Source organism: Anser anser (genome assembly GCF_964211835.1).
Source record: "Anser anser genome assembly, chromosome: 3".
In the NCBI taxonomy this organism is placed as follows: Eukaryota; Metazoa; Chordata; class Aves; order Anseriformes; family Anatidae; genus Anser; species Anser anser.
In genome coordinates this window covers 60,296,343-60,321,666 of record NC_139722.1, presented here as the reverse complement: position 1 = coordinate 60,321,666, position 25,324 = coordinate 60,296,343, and the positions used below count along the sequence as shown (strand labels likewise).

General features: G+C 36.6%; 1 protein-coding gene across 3 annotated transcripts in view; it reads right to left on the bottom strand.

The window, feature by feature from the left end:
* Positions 1–25,324, bottom strand: part of ENPP3 (ectonucleotide pyrophosphatase/phosphodiesterase 3) — a 46,878-nt gene that overhangs the window by 15,105 nt on the left and 6,449 nt on the right. For all 3 annotated transcript variants that reach the window (XM_083830696.1, XM_083830695.1, XM_083830694.1), the window contains 15 exons: positions 24,701–24,779; positions 22,202–22,324; positions 20,908–21,033; positions 19,405–19,465; positions 16,927–17,024; positions 13,987–14,066; positions 13,274–13,393; positions 11,927–12,036; positions 10,992–11,057; positions 9,799–9,871; positions 7,696–7,804; positions 7,425–7,553; positions 6,489–6,520; positions 3,484–3,611; positions 1,530–1,596 (listed from right to left, as the gene is read on the bottom strand). In XM_083830696.1, the coding sequence (XP_083686822.1) occupies positions 1,530–1,596; positions 3,484–3,611; positions 6,489–6,520; positions 7,425–7,553; positions 7,696–7,804; positions 9,799–9,871; positions 10,992–11,057; positions 11,927–12,036; positions 13,274–13,393; positions 13,987–14,066; positions 16,927–17,024; positions 19,405–19,465; positions 20,908–21,033; positions 22,202–22,324; positions 24,701–24,779 (1,401 nt within the window). The remainder of the gene's footprint in view (positions 1–1,529; positions 1,597–3,483; positions 3,612–6,488; positions 6,521–7,424; positions 7,554–7,695; positions 7,805–9,798; positions 9,872–10,991; positions 11,058–11,926; positions 12,037–13,273; positions 13,394–13,986; positions 14,067–16,926; positions 17,025–19,404; positions 19,466–20,907; positions 21,034–22,201; positions 22,325–24,700; positions 24,780–25,324) is intronic.

Sequence of the window (25,324 nt, the reverse complement as noted above, 5' to 3'; positions counted from 1 at the left end):
TTTAAAGGAACCCAAATTAAAAAAACAATTCAGTTGTATTTTATGCAAATGGGGACACTGGACCAAAATAGCCTTTTCATAGCCATAAGTTATAATACAGGATTGCTCTGATAAAAAAGGCAAATTTTGCCCATTACCTATAATTTTAAGAAAAAATATTTTATCTTTTTTTAATATTTTGATGCATACTTATGAAAATTATTGCTTGCTGTGTTTCAAATTCACACATTTTTATATTTTCATTGCAAAAGTTGGTAACAACAATACCACTTCAATAAACGCAGAGTTTTGGCACTCACAGATCCTATTTAAATGCTAATATTGAGCCAGAAATATAAGGTTTGGATTTGTATTTTTTTTGCATTCTCAAAAATCTTTGGATAGCTTAGGAGCCTATTGCTGTGGCTACATCCAGCAGTAGGGAACTGGGGAGACCCATCTCAAGCTTTGCTGAGACCTAAGTCAGTAATGCCAACAGAACAGTTTAGTACTGGACAACCCTTGCTGGGATCTGTAAGCATTTTAACAGAACACTGATACTACCTACAGTCCCACATCAGATTCTACTACTTCATAAGCCTTAGCTCTCTGCCATGAGATACAGAAATCATGACTAAACAGGACAATGATCTGTTCTAAAATAATATTCTTATGTTCTCACAATAGAAAAGGAATTTTTAATATATTTTTAAAGACAATATTAAGACATATTACTACTTTATAAAGAAATATTTTTTTAATCAGTCGTTGTGCCACCAGCATAAGATTATCTATGATTAATGTCTCTACGTCACGCAGAACTTTATTTTTTTTTTTGTCCAACACAAACACTGAGTGCCATTCTGATCAGTATATTGACATGTGGTTTTAATACAGTTGTGAAGACCTAGAAGAATCTCATTATTAGGCACAGGACATGGGACTAATAGAGGTATGCTTGACCTTACTTAAAGGTTCACATCACAGAAAGTACATGAATAATATGTATCCTCTTGAGCTCAAAAGCTCAAGACCTCTAAATAGACCTGTTACAGGACGTGAAAGAGACAAAATTTCAATACAAGCTATATTAATGTACAGACTATATTAACGACCTTTTTGCCCTGATGACATGCCTAAGGCTTGTAAGACAAGCAGAGAAAATGAGATTTAGCTTATTGGAGCACACAGGCCTTCAGATGTTCAACTGGATTCCCAGAGCTTATGGAGATTTTTCAGTCATTGCTTTGGTAGAAAAGGAAATAACTTAGTGTTCCACATCTGAACACAGTATGCTTGATTTACTGGTTCCATGGAGTTAAGGTGAGCCATGACAAGTTTTACTACAGGATCCCAAAGAAGCTGGACTTGTACACACTGATGAAAAGCAATACCAATATGTGAACCCCATACATATTCACAGTTTACATGTCTGGATGACAGGTAAGAAAAAGCGCACTGCAAAAACTATTATATATTCTCCTGGTTCATCTAGCACATACTGATTTTCTTCATGAGAAGATGCAAGACTTTAATAGAAATCATCTTACCTCCATACTTTTAAATTCATTGTCATAGCCATGGTTACCTCCATCACAAAACGTGTAACTGTTGTCCCTAAGAAGAAACCATCATACACTGTGAATTAAAATGGCACAAATAGAGACAGCTAGTAAGAGTCATCCTGAATCACTGCACTCTGGACAACATCCTCAGAACTGACTCTGAAATAATATTGTGCTGCTTTTTGCTCATCCTGTGTCCATCTTTATGAAGAACTCTCCATCTTATAACATAGTTTGCTATGGACAGAAACAAAATGTATACTAGGCAACTATGGAGTGTACAGTGAATCAATGTTTTCAAAATAAATTGAATAAATGCCTGTTTTTGAACTGAGGCTTTTACTCAGCAAGAACTTTCACAACAGTGTAATCTGCTTAGGAAGAATTCTTCAGTTATATTCTGTGGTATCAGCAACATAATATAAAAGTAATAATGGGAAAACTTATCTGTTATCTTCTGTGGAACGACACGAATAAGACTGCAAGGGATTTTGCCTTACAAGAGAGTGCAATCTCATCATATATCTTAAAAGGGTGAAGGAGAGATGTGTATGTGTGAGGGGGTTATAGAATTATTAACATGCCAAAATAGTCTGACTTATGGTGACTAATGCTTGTATTAATTTAACTGTTGCTGAGATACTTGGAAAGATAAAGACATAGTCATATTTATTCAACACATACTTGTCAGACCTATGTATCCTGTTTTCAGAGGCACAAGAACACTCAAGCACAGCTAAAAAGAAAAGGTGAATGTGATATTTTTATCCATGGTCTAAACTTTGGGCAGACCTGTGCGGTGCCAAGAGTTGGACTAGATGATCCTTATGGGTCCCTTCCAACTCGGGATATTCTATGATTCTATGATTTTTCCCTGGGCATTTCTTTTTAGGTCCAGGACAATTATTTGGTTGCATTAAAATAAACAAGTCATGTACTGATCAGGTATTTTCTAGTATTTGAATAGCCTTGAAACTACAAGTCAGATCATAGTTTTGCTATTGTAGCCCTGTATCTAAGAAATACAGTATTGCTACTAATGCCACCAACTTTGTCCTGAGTTTTACATAGTTTTTTATACAGATAGCAGTAAAAATTGGTTATTCTGTGTAGAATGAGATATTTACAGCTCTGAGGTAATGATGTAGTGTGGAGAAAAACTGACCTGGTACAGTAGCAGAGGGCCTTGAGAAGGGGATACACAGAAGACTACAGACATGAGATGACAACAGACTTGCCCAAGCTGGCCTCTGGAGACCCCAAGGCTAGAAACAACTCACGAGTGTTTTGGTGAGTTATTAAAGAAATGTAGATCTGGAAACTAATATAGCCATATTTAGAAGTAAAAAAGAGAAGACAAGACAAGTATTTAACACATGTAAAGTACACCAGAAACAGTAGAATGAGATTGTGTTGACTTGCAGACCAGGGAAGAATGACAAAGTTATAGAAGTGTGTTAGCATACATATAAAAATGACCTCAGTAGGATCACAGAGTGAAAAAAAAGAAACATAAGCATCATATTCCTACTGATGAAGGATTTATAACGCTAATTACTGGCCATATCCACAAGCACAGCAGACTGAAGTCATAAGGGCCCAGAAGAACAGTGACAGGATGACCTTAACATCAGGAAAAGGTCTAGATACTAGGAAGGATTTGCGTAACACTTTTAACTGCACTATTTTTGATACTTTTTTTTTTTAATATAGTTTTTTTTTTCTTTTTTTTTCTTTTTTTCCTGTAAAAATTTGTTCTGGAGTACTAGAATTCTTTGACTAGACTGTTAAGATTTCAATCATACTAAAATACATTCTTGGCTTACATTATTTTTACACATGAAAAAAAATTAAATGTAACACTGCAAGTCTTACAAAACAAGAAAGGAGGCATCAATGAATGAAATGAAAAGGAAAACAGTCACAAACATGATGGTACCTTACAGCCAGCCACTGTCGATCCACCAAAAGATGAACTTTGTCAATACGAATGTTGTTAGCATAATGGAACCGTTTTGGCAGGTTAGGTGTCAGATAAGGCTTGAAGTGCTGAGGGGATCTTTTGCACTGCAACACAGGAAAAGGCCCAGTCATGAGTTTTGTGCAGTATCAAAAATAAATCCATCATTGAGTATTATCACAGTGACAGGTGTGTAAGCACAAATCATATTGTTCAGAGATAGCTTCTCCAATAACCCTGCATACCTCATTTTCAGCCCAAGAGGCAATGGAAAGAAAAGCGACTTATTTTGGAATTGTTTGAAAATATACTGCTCTAATACATATAGTAAGCATACCAATACTGTGGTAAAAGCACTGCTAAGGCTGAAAGACATTTAGTAGTAATGTTTACTCTATACATCCATACTAATGTCACTGGCATCTCGTATGTAAGTTCACAAACTACAAGAGAAAGTTCCTGGGTAGTTCATGATTTTCTGCCATCGTCTATTACTTTACCATTCAATAAACAACAAAGAAAACCAAGTATACATAACATAGTACAGTCTAGAGTTTTAGCTGCAAGATTGAACATCTAAATGTCTAGTGCTCACCTATTAGCTACAGACCTTAGCTTTAACATCCACATTTACTAGGTTAATATAACTGCTGTGTTAACAGGCATACCATGAAGGAGTTTGCCATCAAGAGCCTAATGACAACCATACAACATGCTGCAAAGATTTAACTGCATATCATCATCAGGAGCCACTCCACCAGCCAGCAACCATCATAGCAATGTTTCAGAGGTGTTGATCCCGTTCAGAAATCTGGGACAACACAGAACAGCTAAAATGCTGAGGGAATTGCTGCTAGAAAGCAGGTTAAGCCAGAGAAGAGGACCTGTTTTATCACACAGGCAGCACACAAACTATCGCGTGCTTAGGAGTCTGATTTGAGATCTTCACCTTTGAGCCATAGAATTCTATACTATGCACAGAATGACATTCATATATGAAATGAGAGTAAAATGTCCCTGGATAGTTATCTAAGAAGCACAGTGAAAAACAACAAATAAGGATTTAGTGGGTTTGCTAGCTCAGGAGAGGAGATCATTCTGCAAAAGATACTTAATAAAAGGGAAAAAATAGAGGAAATCGACCTAATTAATATACAATCCACAATTTCCTTCTCTGCCCCAAGGCCTCCTTCTAACAACCTGAAAGAGACAAAATACGGGATGTAACTATCTATGAATAGACAGGGGGAAAGGAAGTCTCCTCAATCCAGATTATTCCTACAAAACAGAGATGTTGCATCTCACCTTGTAACTATTACCAGTAGCAGTTTCAACTAGAGTAGAGAACATGCAGAATCTGCTATTGCCTTCACACTAACGCTCTTTGGTATGACAGGCTCCACGTCATTTAATGGGGTAGAAGATGTAACACTGAAAAAGCTCCTTCCTCTATTCCCAGCCCGTGATATTCTACTCCCGTGTCTGCTTTGGATGCTGGAACAAAGGACATGTTCTTAGGTATTCAGAATCAATAAGAATTTAAACAGGAATTTCACCGCTTTCTGGACTTCGGGTGGCTGGCAAAAGCTACGTGTTGTATGGCACAGATGTTATTCAAGAGGTTACAGGAAGACCTCCAGTGGTGGTTTACTGGAAATACACTCAGCTGAGACAGCCTAGTATTTTCCAAGCTGAGTAAATACTCAGCTCTAGGAGTATCAGAACATCTATCCACTGCTTGGACTAGGACTAGTCACAGAGTAGGAAACAAATTGCCATTGAAGGAAAGAAAGGAAAATTATGGCAATACAGAGAGAGTGAGCAGTTTATATCTTTAATTCACTGTGAATCATAAATTTAAAGGAATACAAAAAATCGAGCTTCCTACAAGGATGCTAGTTTTCATACCACATGTATAACAAGTTAATGTATAACTTGATTAAAAACAAACAAACAAACAAATAAATAAATATAAAACACCACCACCACCAAAAAAAAAAAAAAAGTGAATTATCTATCTAAAAGACTATAAAGAAAAATATGCAGTGTTCCACCTTATCACCTTTCAGTAAAAGAAACAGTCTTGGTCTTCCTGTGTTTTGCACTCCATCCTGCACTCATTTGTTTGCATCCTTCAGCACTCAACTGCCAGAGTACACCTAGAAGGAGCAATGGTCTACGCAGGAGACACAGGCAAGCTTGGACCTGCTCTCAAGTGCTACATCCACAAAGTATGGCAGAACTATCACCATGGAGACCAGTGGTAGTGCAGCATACCTAAAAGTCCTGCAAGTGCTTAAGTCATATGCCATAAAAGATCCTAAAAGAGCCATACCGCCTCATGCCAAAGGTCCACCTTGCCTAGTACTCTGTTCCAATAGTAGTCAGAATCAGATACCAAAGTATAAAGAAAGCATGTACAAACAAGTCAAGTATTAAATTAATATTCTTTCTTGTACCTGCTCAGCTTCCTCTAGGCTTACTTGTGCATCATGTTTAACAGCCCTTACAGGCCTGTCCTTAAAGTCATCTAAAATCTTCCCTTTGTATTTATATAGTAAGCCTCTACAGAACACTGTGGCAATGTACTCTACAACATCAAAATCTGTTGCATGGAAAAGTTGCTTTAACCTAGCCTGGGTGCAGCCCTTGTGATACAGAGCTAACAGGATGTCTATTATTTAAAGCACTACTGTGTTGTATTCTGTTCCATAATGAAGATATACCTTACTTTCTCCATCTGAAGTCAGCTATTTCTTCCATTTCAAAGTGAAGCTCAGAAAACTTCTTTGCTTTGAACAGAAATACAGCACAGCACTCATCTGTGTACTATTTTTGAACAACTTCTAGAACTACCTCCTGTGGTACATTACAATATGCTATTTAAACTGGCACTGTAATCTCAGTTTTTCACAAATTCTGTTTTTTGATCAGATTCCTATTAAGAGGAACTACGAGGAAAAAATATTAAAATATTTACTCACTGTGAGGTTTTTAACAATTCCTTCTGAGTCAACTGTTAAAAAGAAAAGATCAATCAGCATACATTAAAACAGTTGAAGGTCCAAAGCCTTGTGAGAAAAATTTCAACACACTTTTTCCCTGTAAAATTGAATTTCTTCGTTAACTTGTGAAGATCATGGTAACCATAACCTTCCATGGATAGGAATGTTATGTTTCCAAGAATAACTGCCTGTATACATGATAGCCTGCGACAATACCTGGTACTTTGGGTACATCAAGAAAGACTGCCTACACCTAAAGCTGATAAATCATGAAAACCAAATTTTCTTCTCCCTACGAACCTCTGTTTGAAATAGAACCTTCTTTACATTGAATTGGACCTGGACTGCTTGTCTAGTATTCCAATTCCAGCAGCAGTCACAAAGAATCCAGTCTGTCTTAGCACTTTCACCTTCCATGTTTTAGAAGAGTAACTTCAGTCTTTTGACATTAGCTTTCTAAAATACAAATCAGAGCATTTTACAGAAGGCAAGTTCTTTCAGAAAGAGTAAGATCATTAGAAGAAATAAGTCAACAATTATACAGAAAATAAAACACATAATAAACATCATTATTCGCTCCTCTGGACTCCTCAGTATACTTTGTTACTCTGTTCCTGTCTGATTTAGTCTGTTACTTAAGACAAGGAAAGTCTGCTTCAGGTTGTATAAATGCTGTGTCTATAAATACAAATACAATTAGAAAAGATAAAAGAAAGTGCAATAGGATTCCCGCTTTTCATTAAAATCTGCAATAATTAAGCCTTTTAGAATACTTTATGAATTCTCTAAACTCACTGAATAGAGCACTTCCATGGTTTACCTCTCTCCCTTCTTTTTCCTGATACAGAAAGTTTTGTTTGTTTATTTATTTCCTGATACAGTGCTTGTGCAATCCCAGGATTGGTCCACACTTACAAGTATAATAGTCCTGAGGAACATTGCTTGCTCGAATGCGAGCTGCAGGCCCAGCATATATGTAGAAATTAACCTGTTGGAAGTAATCAGTCATGTATTCTAATTGGCTGCAGTAGGTCATATCCATCCCTAGAGAACAATACAGAAACAGTTATATTTCAAGATACCATAAAGTGATTTATAAAATTGATTAAAACTAGTAAACACACGTATTACAAGAAAACAATGACTCAGTGAAGTTTACATTGAAAAACAAAACTATATACATTACCATGATCAGCTAAAACAATGAGGTTTACACAATTGTGCAGGTTTCTCTGTTTAAGTCCCTCCATTAGCATTCCTAGTGTTTGATCTGCTAGCTCTAAGGCTTTGATTACCTGTGAGAGAAACAAGGTTCATTAGAACTTTCCTTTGTTGCTGATTTCAAGTTATCACTTAATCAAGTTACCACTTAAATCAAAGTCTGAAAAAAAAACAAGTTTTTCTGTCAGCTTTCATGCTGTTCATATTGCTTCTTTATTTCTTCTGCTCCAGTGCAATTTACCATCACCATTAGAGTATAGATGTGCAAAATCCAAATACTCTACCACAGAATTTGCTACACTAAGTGCATTTTAAAGACTCACATTAGATTTTTTCTATTACTTTAGCTTTAAAATATGTTTATTAAAAGAAAAATGTAACACATTCAGATAAATTTTTCCTTACCCCCCAATTTATATAAAATATAAAATTTATAATATTAAATGCAACTGTCATTGTAGCATGAGAATGTCGTATTAACAATAAGCAGCGTTTCAAAAACATTTACATACACTTGTTACCTATAGCATCTAACGAAACATGGTGCCCTTCTCCAATACAGAGTCCCTTCAAGCTTCCTACAGAAAATCACTGACCATCTGTACTGAATTTACATGGCAAGGTTTTGGTAGTGGGGGTCTGCAGGGGTGGCCTCTGTGAGAAGAATTCAGCAGCTGCCTTGTCTTACGTAAGGGCCAGTTTCAGATGGCTCCAAAAGGGACCTGCTGCCGGCCAGAGCCGAGCCAATAAGCAATGTCTGCACCTCTGCGAGAGCAGATTTAAGAAAGGGAAAAAACTGCTGTGCAACAGCTGCTGGGAGAGAGGAGTGAGAACCAGCCCTGCAGACCCCTAGGTCGGTGCAGAAGGATGGCAGGAGGAGTTCCAGGCATGGAGAAGTTCGCCTGTGGAGAGGCCCCTGATGGAGCAGGCTGTCCCCCTGCAGCCCATGGGTCCCACACGGAGCAGATCTCCACGCTGCAGCCCGTGGAGGAGCCCCCGGTGGAGCAGGTGGATGTGGCCTGGAGGAGGCTGCGGCCCATGGAGAGCCCCCGCAGGAGCAGGCCCCGGGCCGGAGCTGCAGCCCGTGGAGAGGAGCCCACGCAGGAGCGGGGGGTCTGGGGGGAGTTGCCGCCCGTGGGGGACCCGTGCTGGAGCAGTTTGGAGCACCACACCACCTCTGAAGTAATATGGGAGAAATCCATCACAACCCACCCTGCAGATCTTCACAGAGAATGGCTCTTCCCTAAGTGGCATAGCTGACTTACTGTCTCCTTCTAAGAGCAAACAGAAAGGACAACACCTTACTCAGTCTGAGGAATTGCACCCTTCTTGTTCCCCTAGCTGCACTCTCTTGACAATCTTGCATGCAAGGACAATGCACACATATACAATTATGCATACAGTCAAGGGTTTTTAAACCCCTTGTGCACAAAGAGGAATTGAATTTGCTTTTCAATTAAGGAGCCTAAAACTGTCCTACAAAGATCAGTTTTTCTGTTCTTGTCCACTACAAGAAGGCCTTCTGTGGAAGATCATTTTCAAAGCTATTACGCAAGACCATTCTAGGAAGGAGCTGATATGATAAGCCCTAAACTCCTTAAAGATTGAACTTTTTTCATGCATGCAGATAAAAAGGAAATATTAAAAATTAACAAACACTGAACTAGAATGAATGGAATATATAAGAGAGAGTTCTGAGAACTTTCTAGGCCACATGCTTCCAAATATCACTTGCCAATAAAATTGCAGTTTAGTCTAAATGCACTCAACTTGAAACTTAATACTATGTATTAACAGTATGAACAGTATGAACAGTATGAACAACAGTATGAACAGAAATGATTTTCTGCCAGTCTGTTTGTATTACAGCTCTTTTGGCTCACACACACTGCTGAAATCATAACTATGGGCTCAGCCACAAGCAAGAGTCTAACTTAATGAAAACTCAGAAAACAGTCATGGTAATTTTTGATCTAGTATACTTTCCAAGTTTATAAATCAGATAAGTTTATAGTATGGCACCATTTTTAGTGATATTTAGTCTAGAAAAACCACAAAAACTACTTACGCCACCACTAACTGGTCCAAATGAATGTCCAGAAGAATCTGGTTCTTCAATATACAAAGTGTAGAAATCAGGCCTCAAGTTACAAATAAATAAAAAGGAGATATTATGAAAATTTGGAGACAGCATTGGAAAAAGAAAAAAAACTCACTTAAAACAAAATAAAAGGAAATACGAACATAATTATAAGTAATTTCCTCTAACCTTAAGAAAAAAGAAAAAACAAAAACGGTAACTATAATCATCTACCTTCCTCTGAGTTTTGTAATTAATCAACATGGACTATTTTATTTGGAATTACATTTTAAGAAACAGTATCCAGTATCTTTTATAGTATCCAGAAATCACTCTGTAAAACCTCAGGATTTTAGAGTAAAAAGCAAGCTGTTCCTTGAGATACAAATGAAACTACCACCAAAATGACCTTATCCTGCTCAAGCGGTGAGGCTCTAGAAAGTGTCTCCTAACTGCAAATATGAAGACTTTGGTAACAAATCATCATATAAAAGATTTCAGTTGTTTACATGTTACAAAGATCAGCACGGTAATCTGTCATTCTATTTAAACACACACACACACACACAAAAGATTCTTAATCTGTCATTATTTCATTTAAACTGCAGCAGATACAAATCTATTAGGCACTTAACTGCCAAGTTACAGTCCTAGATCACTACAGGGTTCAGAATCTCGTGTCATTTAGAAGATGTAAAAGTCTTCTACTTTGTCATTCTCTGATACATGCAAACATAGTAATATCCACACCACTACTACCAGTACTGACATCTGCTTTTCATCCTGAATTACTGCCTGCAATTACTTTCAGATATTTAACCTTTATTTTGTAAGACCTCTCATACAAAATCTTTCATCCTACACTCAGACTAGAAACTGAATGTTTCATGTTTCACCTAGGGCATATGCCAAGAAAAAAAAAAAAGACAAAACAATAAAGGAAAACTTAAGCAACAGTACATTCCATTCAGATACATATGCACCTCTTCACCTTTTGTATCTACAACCTTATGTTGAAAATCGTTAACTATACTTATACTACAAGTTCATGTTCAGCAAATTCTCATTTGAGATGGCGAGGGAGATTCCACGTTTCAGAAACACTAATAGAAAGTTCAACAGCAAAGTATTACAACCATTCTAAGCTGTATTCTTACAAACTACTAGGATATTACTGTTACCTTTCAGATTTGCTATAATCAAGCCATTTCAGTATTCCTGTAATTCTCTCTTCATATGTAACTGAACTGAAACAAACAAACAAAAAGGTATGTCAACAAGCCCTTTCTGATTTGCCCTCCTAATTCCAAGGAATCTAAGTACAGAGAAAGAGTCCACCTAGTTACTATATTACTATATTACTCTAGTAACATAATAAAGTCAATGACTTGTAGTTCAAGAATGACATATCTTAGTAAGATACCAGTAATAAGTAATTTGTTATCAATACAGCCTTACAATTATATACTAACTTTAGAATGTGCAGAACCATGAGAGATTTACTGAAATCACAAAAATAAAATAAAAAAAAAAAATTCGCTAATACCAATGCCTTCCAAAAGATGAAAAATTACTTGGTCTAAAGGTCATCTTCCTTCAGTAGCTTCCCTATGCAGTGTCTTTCTTCAATTAGTTTCTGCCTTCTATAACCTCTTGCCAGTGTGTCCAAGTTAGTTAGGGCATAGGTTATCTGAAAACTTATTATCAAGTCCAAGTACTTTTAAAGAGTTAGTTATTATGTGTAGATTTTATGTGTGAAAATATTGTAGTCTTTGGTATAGCTTGGAGGTGGCTACTAATTATTTACAGGATGCCTTCTCAGTGGGAAATTAGTGGTTTGCACTTGGTTGAAACTTTCAAAACCATCTAGGAGAGGAGAACATACAGTACATTTTGCCTTTCTTATTGTGAATCACCTAAATGGGTTTGGAAATTTTAACTATTAATGGCAGTTCCATGGCAAACACAGGACTATGTGACATGGCAGTTGCCACTCAGACTGTTGTTTAAAAATGTAATTATTAAATTTAATTATTTAGGTATTTAACTGTTATATGACAATTTGTATTTTTGGAGTAATTTAGGGGAATTTACCACAAGCCTTATAAAAACTTACTTGTTGTATATATTGTACAAGTCCGGGTATGTACCATTAATGGGAACATCAGAGCCTGGCCAAAAGAATGTGCCTGCTTTCAAACCTTGGTACATTGCTGTCAGCCACACCTATGGATAAAGATATAAACAAATTATTTTATTGCATTTACACCACTGGAGGACCTCAGATCACCAGAATCAAAATGCATGATTGGATCAGAAATATGGGCTGCAGGCATACATTTCTTTCTTCTTTCATACATCATGTACCTAACAAATCATCATGTTGCCTAACAAATGTATCAGATTTGAAGTTTGTTTTCTGTGTACACATTCTGAAGAAACATTGGTAGCATGGGAGTGAGTATGCTGCAGTTTCTTGGGAATTCTCAGGGAAAAAAAAAAAAAACATACAGGTATTTCCATAGCTGACAACAGGTAGTGTGGCCTTTTTCCCAATGACATATCCCACAGAATGGATATGTGGATCCAGTGGAATGAATCATGAAGATGGAAGATACGGTTTCTTGTTATATAATTTTATTATTATGGGGTATATTTCTCTTCAAGAGTGCAGCTGTGGTCCCTACTGAATCCTTCAGAAAATAACAGCACCAAGATTTTTGTACTTGAGTATACTATAAACACGACTACACATATATATATAAATATATAATCTGTATGTGTGTATATGATTAAATATATGTAGGTTAAATAGATACATTAAGCATATACTACATGTGTAAATATTTTTTTTCTATTTTTGTACTACTTGGTATTTCTAGTAAATTAATAATATTAGCCATAGCCACAGATACAATCAGGAGGTAGGTTTTTTTGATGAAATGAGTCACATTTTATACAGAAGTGTTCATTTAGCTGGAAATGAAGTTTCTTGCTATCCTATTCCTTGTTTTTATATGCCTGGACTTTATAAGTGTATTTTTAAATAGATATATTTTGGAAATAGATTTGCAAATTTCATTGTTTTAGCTAATTGTCAAAAGCTAACTAACCAACCAAACAAACAAATACAACCTACAAAACAAAACCCTATCAAAAATTTACTAAGGTTTCCTGTGGCAAGAATTCCATTACAATAACAGCCAAAATATTTAAGGATTTTTCAGAAATTGTCAAGTGAAGAGAAATTTTTAAGTCTCTGAGTCAACATTTTAAAAGTTCTTTTACCTTCAGAAAGAAAACTGTTTTGAAGGCAGCCTATAATATGAATCCTACAGGACATTTAGCACGTACTGCATGTATATCACACAATTTTGCATTTTATTCTCTTTTTGTTTTGTTTTATAACGTGACACACGATCCCTTAGACATAGAGGAACACCATGAATAGAGGTAAACCTACCGGCTGTCCCTTCCACCACGAAGGCTGGAATTTTTCGGTCCCTGAAAGTGAGAAATGCTTGTTCAAGTCTACATCATACATGCTGTTATCAATAATACCATGAGATTCTGGATACAATCCCTGCAAAATGAAAACAAACAAACATAAAACTATGAACCTTAAAACCAAATGAAACCTAAATTATGTTGCAATACACAGCATTGCAATTATTTTATGGCTGTTTTATCACAGAAACAGAATACATTTCCTATCTCACATAGTTCATCAGATTCCTTCCAGTGAATTCAGTGTGCCTTGCAAGTTCCCTTTCAGTTTTCCTGTTTTCTCCACAATCCAGTTAAAAGCTGATATGCTATAGATTAAGTATCAGATATGTCACATGGTTATGTATCAGCTGCCAAACTCATCCTAACACAGACACTCATCAAGTGGCAGCGCCCTCACCCCTATTCACCCATATCCAATTAGACTGACAAAGATCAGGAATAACAGGTTCATAGGCCAGAATCAGATAACATACCTACATAAGCACATAGGCATGCCTCCTTTCTTCTACATTGCTGCATGTACTATCTCAGCATGTCTCTTTATATATCACTTCTATAGCTTGAGTTCCCATGTTCCACAAAAAGATTAGTTAATTCCTTGGTACCACAAAATCTTTTCTGTGTCATATAGATAAAGAAAAGTACAAATAGCAAATTCTCACTTACTGTGACAATAGTATAGTGGTTTGGAAAAGTTTTTGTGGGGTAAGCAGCTCTCATGTATTTTGAATGTGTGCCACATGTTTCTGCAACAGATTACAGAATTAATATAAATTTCCTTTTTTTTTTTTTAAATTGAAAACTAACAGTCTTAAAAACAAACAACAAAAATCACCACAGCCAGCTGCTCAGTTGTCCAGTTGCTATGGTATTAGACAGGAAATTTGACCCAAAAATAAAACACATACATTCTGGTGTTTCCTTGTGAGCTAGGTCTACGCTCCATTGCCATCAATGAACACAGGACACTCAATTCATCTGCCTGAACCCTATATGCCTGAGGTCATTTGAGACATCTTTAATGATTCTGCCCAGTCTGCAGGTGCTGCTCCTGCATCTGGTCTGCCAACCTAAATAGACGTCTCTCGTACTTCAAATCACCCAAAGTGGCACTGGACATATATGTTTATGTAACCAGACTGAAGCCTCAGGTCAGACCAGGCAAGACAATCTGCAGAGCTGTCTGGCGATCAGAAGGACTCAGTTGCTACAGCACTGGAGTCCAATGCCATTTTAGATACCCTCAGATATCCAAGACGTGTACAGGAAGCCAGCAGTTTTGATGCAAAATCAATGGGAGACCTGTGCCCCGACGTAGATGCCGAAAGCCACCCAGTCCTGTGGCACCCTCTGTAGGCTGAGCTGACATGCTCTCTAGGCACTTGCACCATATTGCACAGACTGTACTAACCCTAAGTGCACTGACTACAATGGACATGTAGATATATGGAGATATCTCCAAGAACATATCTAAATATAGGTGTCCTGCTCTGGACTGAATCCCATACCAAGTGCCCAGGAAGGCTGGACATGCTTCAAGAATGAAAACTTGAAGGCACAGGAGTTTGTAGCAAGATGGGTGTCATTCTCTTTTCTCAGGTGACAAGTGATAGGACGCAAGGAAACAGACTCAAGTTGCGTCAGGGGAGGTTTAGATTAAATTTTAGGAAGAATTTCTTCACGGAAAGATTGGCATTGTACGAGGCTGCTCAGGGAAGTGGTGGAGCTGCCATCCATGGTGGTATTTAAGAGACGTGTGGATGTGGAGCTTAGGGAAATGGTTTAGTGGTGGACTTGGCAGTGATGGACATAAGGTCATCATTGGAATTGATGATCTTACGGGTCTTTTCCAACGCAGATGATTCCTTGATTCTTTCTCTCCAACCATTGTGCCACTTTTCAGCAATTAATTTTCAAAGGCACTTACCACACCTGAACATCTGTAATAGCTAAATGCACTGCAATTCAACTTATTTATCCACAAAAGGAAAGGTGTGAAGACTCTAAGATGCCTTAATGCCATTTTTAACATGTCGTGGAGAAACAACTCTGTATTAATCTGTAGTCAGCTGATTATTTGATTCACACAGAAGCACAATTTATTAGTTGATATAAAGCATTTCCATTAAAGAATAGAAATTGATTTTAACTGAACAAGTTCAACTAAACAATTGAAAGCCTGATATTCAACAAAACTGTTCCAGTGCTGTACAGAAAAAAAGGCTTATAAGAATGTTTAAAGAGGGACTGAATAATTGACAAATGAGAAAATCAGAAGAATTTTTTTACAGATTTGTCTTGAACAGTAAAGGAGTTATTTTCATAACATATATTCTGTAACAACTTGCTTGATTAGCTCTCTTGAAAATGCTAGGTTAATGGAGTCCTAGAGAGGAAATATTTTATGGTACAAATCAGCTTGAAAGTCTTCCTTTTGCAAAGAAAGGAAATTCCCTTTTCTACCCACAGTAGATTATTGAGAAATATAAGCATGAGTGTGCATAAGTAAATATTAAAGCTGACCACAAGTATTGAATTAGAACTGATCTTGTTTAAAGGGATTTCTTGGAAACATACACCTAGCATGGTTTTCATGCCTTATGTCAAATTGGCATTTCCTTTTCACCTCTTTCAAAAGACTGGAATTGAACACTGACTTCTTCATGCATGGTTCCTTCACTGATTCAAATTCCTTCCATTGTCAGAAAGACAGCAAAGAATAAAATATTTGCACAAGAAGTCATTTGCACATTGTTTTAAGTTCAGGCTCCTGGATATCTTTTGTAATCCACAAACAAGATTGTTTACTATTCAGTAAGCAGAACATGATATATTCAGAACAGACACAAACACTGTCAATTTAGACTATTACTGCTAAGAAGAAATGAATAAATTTGCAGAGATTTTGTCCAGGTACAAAGCATCTTGAGAGTTGAGCTCTAAAATATACAGGAAATTTGAATACAAAGTGTGCACTAATGGTTTTCAATTTTCAGAGCCCTCTACAGCACAAACTAAAGAAATACTGAGACACAGTTGCTTGAACCTTACTGCAGTTATACCAATACATTAATTTATACCAATATGTAAATTACATTATATTTAAGTCTAAGATAAGAATATTCACTGTCATTCTCTTAAATATGCAACTTCTTTTTAATCTGTTAAAATATCTGACTTGGAAAAGTGCACCTTTGAGGGATACTTCCCAATAACCTAATGCATTTTTTCTTAGTATTATACTTTAATGAAGATCTCTTTACCTAATAGAATTTTTACTGGAGTACAGAAAATGTATGAAATCCTTTGCTGGAACTATTTTTCAGCCTTAAACTGTATTTGAATGTATATTTCAAACTAGTTATTTAATAAAACACTGCAGACCAATATTAATGGCCTTCTTAAAAAAGAGTCGTTTGCTGTGCACTCGAATACAAGAATTACTGTAGAATGTGAAATATAAGCATACAACTGATAAGGGAGACCTGATTTAGGATCTTCTTATTGTTGAGCAACATGTGAGCAGCATGTTGAGCAGCAAAAGGGACTAGAGAGGCTGCATGCAGATTTTTAAAGAAAACAGTCAAAGCACTTGTGGTAACTTACTGAGTTTTTCAATATTTGGCAGCAAAGAACTCCAAGTTTGCAAGTATTCTGCTCTGAAACCATCCATTGAAAAAAGGATAAGTGGTGGCACATCAAACCTGTAAGAAAATACAACATCTTGATCATTAAGGAGTTTGAAGAGTTAGTGACTTGTTAAAGTCTTTAACAACAAAACAAATTCTATTTTTAAAAGCAGTATCCAGAACTCCCATGTGATTCCAAGAATTAAAGTCACAGTGAGAGATAAACAAATAGCTCAAGTACAAACACACAATCCTCCTGAAAAAGAAAGCACTGAAGGCATAAAATACAAGCTACTCATTATATATACAGCCCATGAAAATAAATTGTTTGGTTCTTTTTCATCTTTTAATTACAAATATAAATCTACTGACTAGCGTCCAAATTCAAGCCCAGAGTACAGAACAGCCAAAGCACCTCTGTACATAGCAGCATTGAATTCTGTCTCTTCTCTCTTTACACATCTTAAAAATCTTCCAGGGCACTTGCACAAGAACTGTAAAAGTACAGCAATCAGCCAGCAGGCAGTTAGGGTCTGCTGGCCTCTGGGCTGGGAAGAGTAATCTCTGCACTGCCAGGTTTGTGCTGTTTACCTTACCACATTTGCTTTGTGAAGACATTAGTGGGCAGTCCAGGTTCTCTGTGGATTGTATCTTTCAAGTTAGCTCTCTCATTGAGCTAAAGAAAGCTTTCTTACCTCAAGTCTGCTAACAGACTGCACGCAAAGCTAAGAAAAGAATGCCGCTGCTATCATGCCTTTGGTAAGGCTTAATGTAAAGGAACATGGATCAAAAGCCTTAGATCCGAGTTTGTATGGAAGGTATGATAAAGCATGTGCAAATTGAAATTGATCTCTAGAACAGTGTTTAGATTATTGTTGTAAATGTTCTAATTAGGAAGTGCTACCTGTGAAAAAAAACTTCCAAGTTATTAGACATGTTTTTTTAACCAATCTAAAAGGACTGATAAAGAAAAAAATGCATTAGGAGATATAAAATGCTAGTGCTACAGCATTTTACTTATAACACAAAGGGAAAAAAATCAGTAGGATCAAGTTATCTAGTTCTGCAATTCAGTCTTTTTGTTAACCATCAGTATGTATTCCACTGTTTCCTTAGAAAAAATAATGCTTACAATTGAATGAAAAATGTAGTTTGAAATAGGTTTCATTATATGTGATATCTAAAATAAATAAAAATAGAACCAATTATTCGTAATTTGTAGAAAAGGTTCACTACATAAACCTGGAAAATATCTGAAAATAATAACTATTGATTAAATGCAGTTACTAATATGTGACTTTGAAGAATTTTTTTGAGTAATACTTTGAGCGATGACTATAAAGTTATATATTCACATCATACAATATCACAAAAAAAACTATCCCAGTTTTCTTGTTCACCATAGTGTTTCCAAAACACTGAAGTACACTGTCATCAAAAGTTTTTATACAAACATTTTGCATAAAATAGCTTGCTGATTGGAGTTTGAAACAAAATGGAGCTTTATGTAGCCGTGTTGTTTACAGCACTTAAAGCAGCCTTCTTCCTCCACTAGTGTCTAAATTCTAACCTATGAAACTTTGTGAACTCTGTAAGTTATTTGTTAACCTAAGAAGTACGTATCTTTGTACCTATGCTTGGAGGTGTACACAGGAACCCATGAACTTTAGAAAGAGGCTGCACTACTAAAGGTATAATTGCTATAATTAAGTATAATTTGGCAGTAAAATAGATAACATAGTAATAACATGGCAGATACTGAGACTGAGCCAGAAAATAATCCTTTTTATCTTGAGAACAACATTTAAACTATATTTCTGCCTATCCTATACTTATAATGTCTGCCTGTAGATATAAAATATCTTTATAAAATAACTACAGGTGGGCATCAGAATTTCCATGTTCCAGATATTGCAGATATAGCACTACTTTCATATCTTCTTTTTTAATTAACCTTTCCTCCCAAATGTTCTTTGAGTAAAAATAAATAAATAAATAAATCTGTTACTTAGATAAAGAATTGCAGTCTTCTAAGTTATCTATCTAAGTTAATCTAAGTTATTGTAGCCTGCATAAGCTCGTAGAAGGTCAAGATTGAATTATCAGAGATACTGTACTAATAACCTAAAATGGACTATGAACAATTTGTGATACATGAATTAACTCTAACTATTTTTCCAGGTCTTTGCAAACTGACTTTCAATCTGGATTTGAACTCCTGTACTCTGCTCTAAGCTGTAAATGATAAATGAATTTGCAACAAAATTACATAGGCTCTAGAAAAACAAAATGTTGCTAGCCATAATCCATTTCTATAGGAAATACATTCTATAGGCAGCCATATTATTCTCAGTAATTATAAAAATCTCTTAAAGACCTACTGTGGCTGAGTGAAGCATTTCTGCCCACCATAATATTTCTTATTTGTTAAGAAGAAAAAAAAACTTTATCCTACCCAGCTGGACACTGAGGAGTTTCAAGTGGTGTACATGGTTCTTCTACCCAAGGTATTTCACCTAAAATGAAAAAAGAAAATACTGAGTTAGCATTACAAAATAATACAAACAACAAATAGTACTACAAAGAAGTTTCCTGGTTGACCTTTTTTTAGAGCTCTTTCTGACACTTTTTGTTTCAATACAGAATTATAGAAAAGTAGGGCTAAAAATACCTTTAGACGTCATTTAGCACAACCTATTAGGCCTTTAGACACTGAAAGGACTAATGCTTACAGCTGTAAGTTAAAAACAAAACACACATACTACACAAACAAGCAAACAAAATGGAGGAGAAATTACTATGAAAGCTTAGCCTAAGTTTTATCTGGCTCTAAAGGGGTAACATTTAACTGTATCCAGGATCAACACCGGAATACTACCTTATTTTTCTGCAGATTCTACTTATACATTTAGTGATGGCTGCCAGGACTTCCTTTAGCCTTTGTTTTTTCTTCCCTTCCCCCCCCCCCCCGTAAAGAGCCCAAACTCCTTCAGTTTTCCCTTGTTGGCTATGACTTCTGACTTCCAGGTCTTTCTTTCTGTTATCCCTTGAATGTTCTACACCTGCTTCACATATACACTTATTTATGATAATGATCTGCCCATCCCTTTGGAAGAAATAAGGGAAATAAAAGAAGAAGTAAGAAAAGCACGAAAGGAAGGGAAAAAAATAAAGAAAAGAGAAGAAGCAGTGGCTGTTAAAGTTCTTGGCTTACCACAGAAAGCTTCTATCCTAATAAGCAATCAGAGGTGTGGATGTACACTAATCTTAACTAGGTCAGTACTCTCTGCTCAAACAAATTAGCATCTAGCCAAACTCTTGACTGTTTTTAGCTTCCATTTGCATTTAGGTGACAGATATAATATTGCAGAAGTTGACTTCAATCTCTGCCACCTCACAATATACAGGAGTTCTAATAACAGATAACACGTTTTAAGTCACCAGTATACTCTTCAGATATCATTTCTGTAATCCAATTTTACCAATGACGTTATGTGTTTAGACAGAGTCTGTATGAAATAATCAAGTATGAACAATGACATTCAAAATAAGTAAAACATAAGAAACTCATTCTATAAATTAATTTTTAGTAAAATGAAAGGGAAAGTTTTAATTAGGGCTCATTACTACTACTAAAAGTACTTCAGATTCCATGGAGTTTGAAGCAGGAACCACGTCTCCAACTATTTTTGGGGGAAAAAAAATAATTGGCATAATGCTGCAGTATTCAGAACACTCTTTCTTATGAATGAAACTTCTCAAACTTCTCTCCAGAAATCTTCTTCTTCCTAGTCAAAAATACCAAAAGCTTAACCTCAAAACATCTTCATCTTCCAAAATGTAACTATAAGAATCCAGCCTTGAGAAACAAATGTATCGACCTTTATATTTCCAATGTTTGACCAAACATTTATTTCACAGGAACATTTACATAACATTTTTCTGACTTCTGATTTACCTTTGCAAATGCTGTTGTAGTTTACACAGCAGTCTTTATTCTGCAAACAGTCATCAGAACAAGAACAATAACTTCCAGGTAGCCTTTTCTCACCACAACGGAAATTAGTGCATCTCCAAGATCGGGCTGAAAATTACAAGAAAAAGATTACTATTCAGTGCACAGAATGTTATGTAAACTCCTTTGAGTTGAAATCTCCCAAACATAAAGAAAAAAAAAAAAGAAAAAAGTTTTTGTTAAACCACTATTCATATGTCCTACTTGATTTACTTTAAAAGTTTCATGTAAGAGGAAAATTCAAGATATCTCTTAACACATAAAAACACATAACATGTTGCTGCCATTGAATGGTAACACCAAATCATAGAATAATTAATTTCAGAAAGGTGTTACCAAAGCCATCTTGTTCAATGCCTTCCACCCTTCAAAAATAAATAAATAAATTAATTAATTAATTAAAATGAAAGAAGGCAAGAGATCTTTTTTTTCTTTCTCTTGTGCATAATTCCCAGCAGATAGGAAAAAAAAAAAAAAAAAGATCTAAGGGTCTAAGGGCAGAAGCAGGCAGAAAGTGATAAGGATGAAGAAAAACTGAGTTGCTGCCAAGACAGCATAGGGACTAGCTGGAAAAGAATCTGGACTCGAAGCAGAAGTAAACAAATTTCCTGGAAGAACACTGCAAAGCTCTGATTCCATTAATTCACAAGTAATCCCCGAGCCTACATAAGGTCAACAATATCCTTTACAGGAACTCTCATTAATTTTCAAAAGGACAAAAAGTTCTGGTGCACAGGCATTGTTTCAGACCCCTAGTCAAAGAAAACCTGTCATTTCATTCACACTGGTCCATAACTTCATCTGGGCCAGGAAACATGCACTGCAAATGCTCTGGTTATCTGTGAAGGAGTTGGCTGTACTGTACTGTTGTGCTGTGCACTGCTGCATTGCATTGTGCTATACACGAAGCCCATTAAAATTGCTTTAATTAATATTTTTGCCTAAAAAGCTTGTCTCTCCATAAGAAAAAAGATGAGGATATAATCTGAGAAAGAAGTGGAAAGATTTCATGCTAGGCAGTCTAACAACCTGAATGCAGCATCAACTCAACACCACTGGCTTCCTCCCTCCCCAAGTCAATATATGGCATAGCACGCCCCGAAACCTTTTTCCAGCATGGCCAGAGGGCCTTCTGTATATCATTGTAAATATAAGAACTGATCTTTTTCCATTTAGTACTATGCAATGAAACAGAATAGAATGGAAACCAATGAGCATGGACTGCTCAAGAACCTACTTGGCTCCACGCAGGCATCTTCATAATCCCAGCAGCAGTTCTGACGCTCTTTGCACCCACTGTCACACTGGCAGCCTGCCACTTCTTTTCGATAGGGCTCGTCACATTTGTGCCTGCAGCTGACTGCAACGAGAAGGCAAGGGATCTCAATGACCAGGCTGCAAAACAGTCCTGTCCCAGCCAGGTCAGCTGAATGGATCATGGACATGGAAAGAAAGGTGATTAATTTTCCAAACCAATTTCCCAAGTCATTTTCCACTGCAGCCGCTAGTGCACAGGTCAGACCAAGCAACATGAGATTTGTAGGAGGTCCTCTGGATGCTGTAAGTCCTGGGTTTTGTTTTGGTGTGCTCACCCAGGACCTCTGGCACAGCTGTTTCTGCTACACTTCTCCCCAAAGAGGCAATGCCCAGGTATCCCACCCTCCCACTGGTGTCTCCTCTGCTTGTTTCTGGATCCAGGATGCTGAGAGAAGAGCGACTCCCACCCTGGGTGTGGGCCAAGGGCTCCCTGAGGGCTCTGCAGCAGCCTCACGTGGGCAGGGGCTGACAGCCCCCAGGCTGAGGTGGTGCCCTGGGCCCTGGGTGGTGGGGGGAGGCCCAGAGGGCTGGGCAGGGTTTATTGGTGTGCATGAGAGATATGGCCTGACTATCTCTCTCCCACCTAATCATTAAAAAGTGCCTTAAAAACCTGCAGGTTTAATTGTTTTGACCCAAAGAAAGAAAAGGGTCCACATAAAGGGCCTTGCACAGGAAATGGAGACGTGCAGTTCCTCGCCACAGCTCTGATACCTTCAGGCAGGGAGCAAGAGCTCTGCCTCTGGGACATCCAAGGGCAGCTCCAACTCTCCAAACATCACCTGCAGCTCCACATGAAAGGTTCATGCTTGTGCAAGGTGTACTGCCTACAAAAATCAGGCTTTAATATCCACTATGTATGGATATGGAGCTATGAGCTAAGATTGCTTTTTTTTCATGCTAGTCAGCTTGTTTCACATGTAGAAAGTTCACAAGTTGTACTTTGCTCTTCATGTGCATACAATAGCAATAATCATTCATTCAAGAAAGCTAGGCAAATAATTAGAATAAAAATATGTAATGAGCATAAATGGATCTGTGAAAAGAAAAATACAAATGGAAACAAGTAATAAAAGGTTGTATTCCATGTTCTGCCAAGGAAAAGCTGTGATTTTTCACAAATGTTTATAAACATATGCAAACATTTTTCTTCATTTTTAGTCTCTAAAGTATTTCATTTAATTTTCCCTCTATCCATTGGCTTTAGAACAACTCAGAGTAGTTCAGATGGTCTACCTGAGTTAAAAGGATATAGAATATACATGGTGAGTCTAAGTCAGAAGAAACATAAAACTTTTCCTCTGTCTGAAGCAGAACTGTTCATACTTCTAACAATCTGCAATCTATACCTCTAATTTCTTCACAATATTTACAAAACTGTGTGAGTTCTCTTAAGTTAGTATGTTACTTCATACTTCAGAATGCTACTTCATCTTTCTTAAGTAGGTCTGGTTATAAAGGTAGCAAACAAAGTTTAGCAGTCCCTATTTAGGATTGCTCTGTAACATCTGCAGTCAGAGACACAAACACTCTTGTTCAGTGCCATCTTTCACCTTCCATTCACTTTCCACAACAATGATTAAGTTCCTCAGGTAAATGTCATTAAAGACTCATGTGGTAGGTATCTACATATTTTACACAGAAAGTTGTAATGCAACACATGTGCCATCAAACAGTAATTACAACTCCGTTTCATCCTGCTAGAATTGAGTGATTGAATGAGTAAAGAGTTGATGTAGGTAAATATGTTTGATACATGTTGATTAGGAGTGAGATAGATACTGTGCTTTCTTGAACGCCTCCAGTATGAGATTATTATTGTTTTGATTCTAAGTGAGGTGTTATAACTCTCCGTGTGATGTCTATTTGTTCTGATCCTGCTTGACCCTGACATCAATATGCTATTCCATTTTTTCAAATTAAAAAGATAACATTCCACAAAATCAAAGCATTATACCTTTTTTGCCACAGATTTGCATAAATTGATGATTTCACAGAAAATTCATGATCAGTTTTAGCCACCTGAACTATGCCAAATGCACCTGAATTATGAATCTTGAAGGTGGTCCAATGATATCTCTTTTACAGAACACGCTGCTGAAGTAATTGCAATGTATTATATATAATAAGAATGTCCTATCTCAAATTTTCTAAAAATATTATTAAGATAAAAATACCAAAGCTGTTGTGAACTAGATTTAACACTTCTAGTGCATTCAGTGGTTTAGGCATTCAGTGGTTTAGGATAGGTTTTCAAGTATAATTATGTGTACAGATTTTATACAATCCAACTTGAAAAATGCAAGAACTTTATTTTCATAGGTTGTCACAGAACATTTATACTTTATAAAAGAGGGTTTCCTGAAGGCCGTTAGCAGATCTAGCTTATGTTGTAATTATACTGGAAGTATTATAAACATACCTTGCTCCTGGGCTCCACGGTTTAGTCCAAGTCCCAAACCTAGTCCCAGCGACACAACCACCAAAGCAACTAGCAGAAACTGTCACACAAACACACAAAAATTAAAGTTCATAATTGTGATAAACTGTTATGTTTATTAGGAATTAACTATGTGACATGGGAAGCACAGAAATAATAATCTTGTGAACTGTTTGTAAGGCAACGCCTAAATACTGCACTTTTAACCTAGGGCAGATCCTATCTTGTAACTGAGGAATTCCTTGATAGGGAAAAGATAGTAGAAAGTAATGACTGTATTCACCTGTTTTGCAAATTCTTAATCTATGTAAAGAGAAGGAAATCCCCACCTTTCTCAACCCCAAAGCCTTTTTTATAGTTTCTGTACTTTCCTGAAATGCCCACAGGGGTTTCTTAAAAAACTCAGCTGGACAGAGGCTGCAAGTGTCAAGTTTTCATTCACTAGCCAGTTTCTTTTAATGAGTAAGACATTGTATTAGTGAGGTTAGAGAAAACTGGAAATGAACAAGCAGCCCAAGGAAAATGCGTAATAGAAAGTCGCATAATGGTTGGGAGACTGGGGAAGAGCTGAGGAAACCTTTATCAGCTTAACAGACACTCTAGATG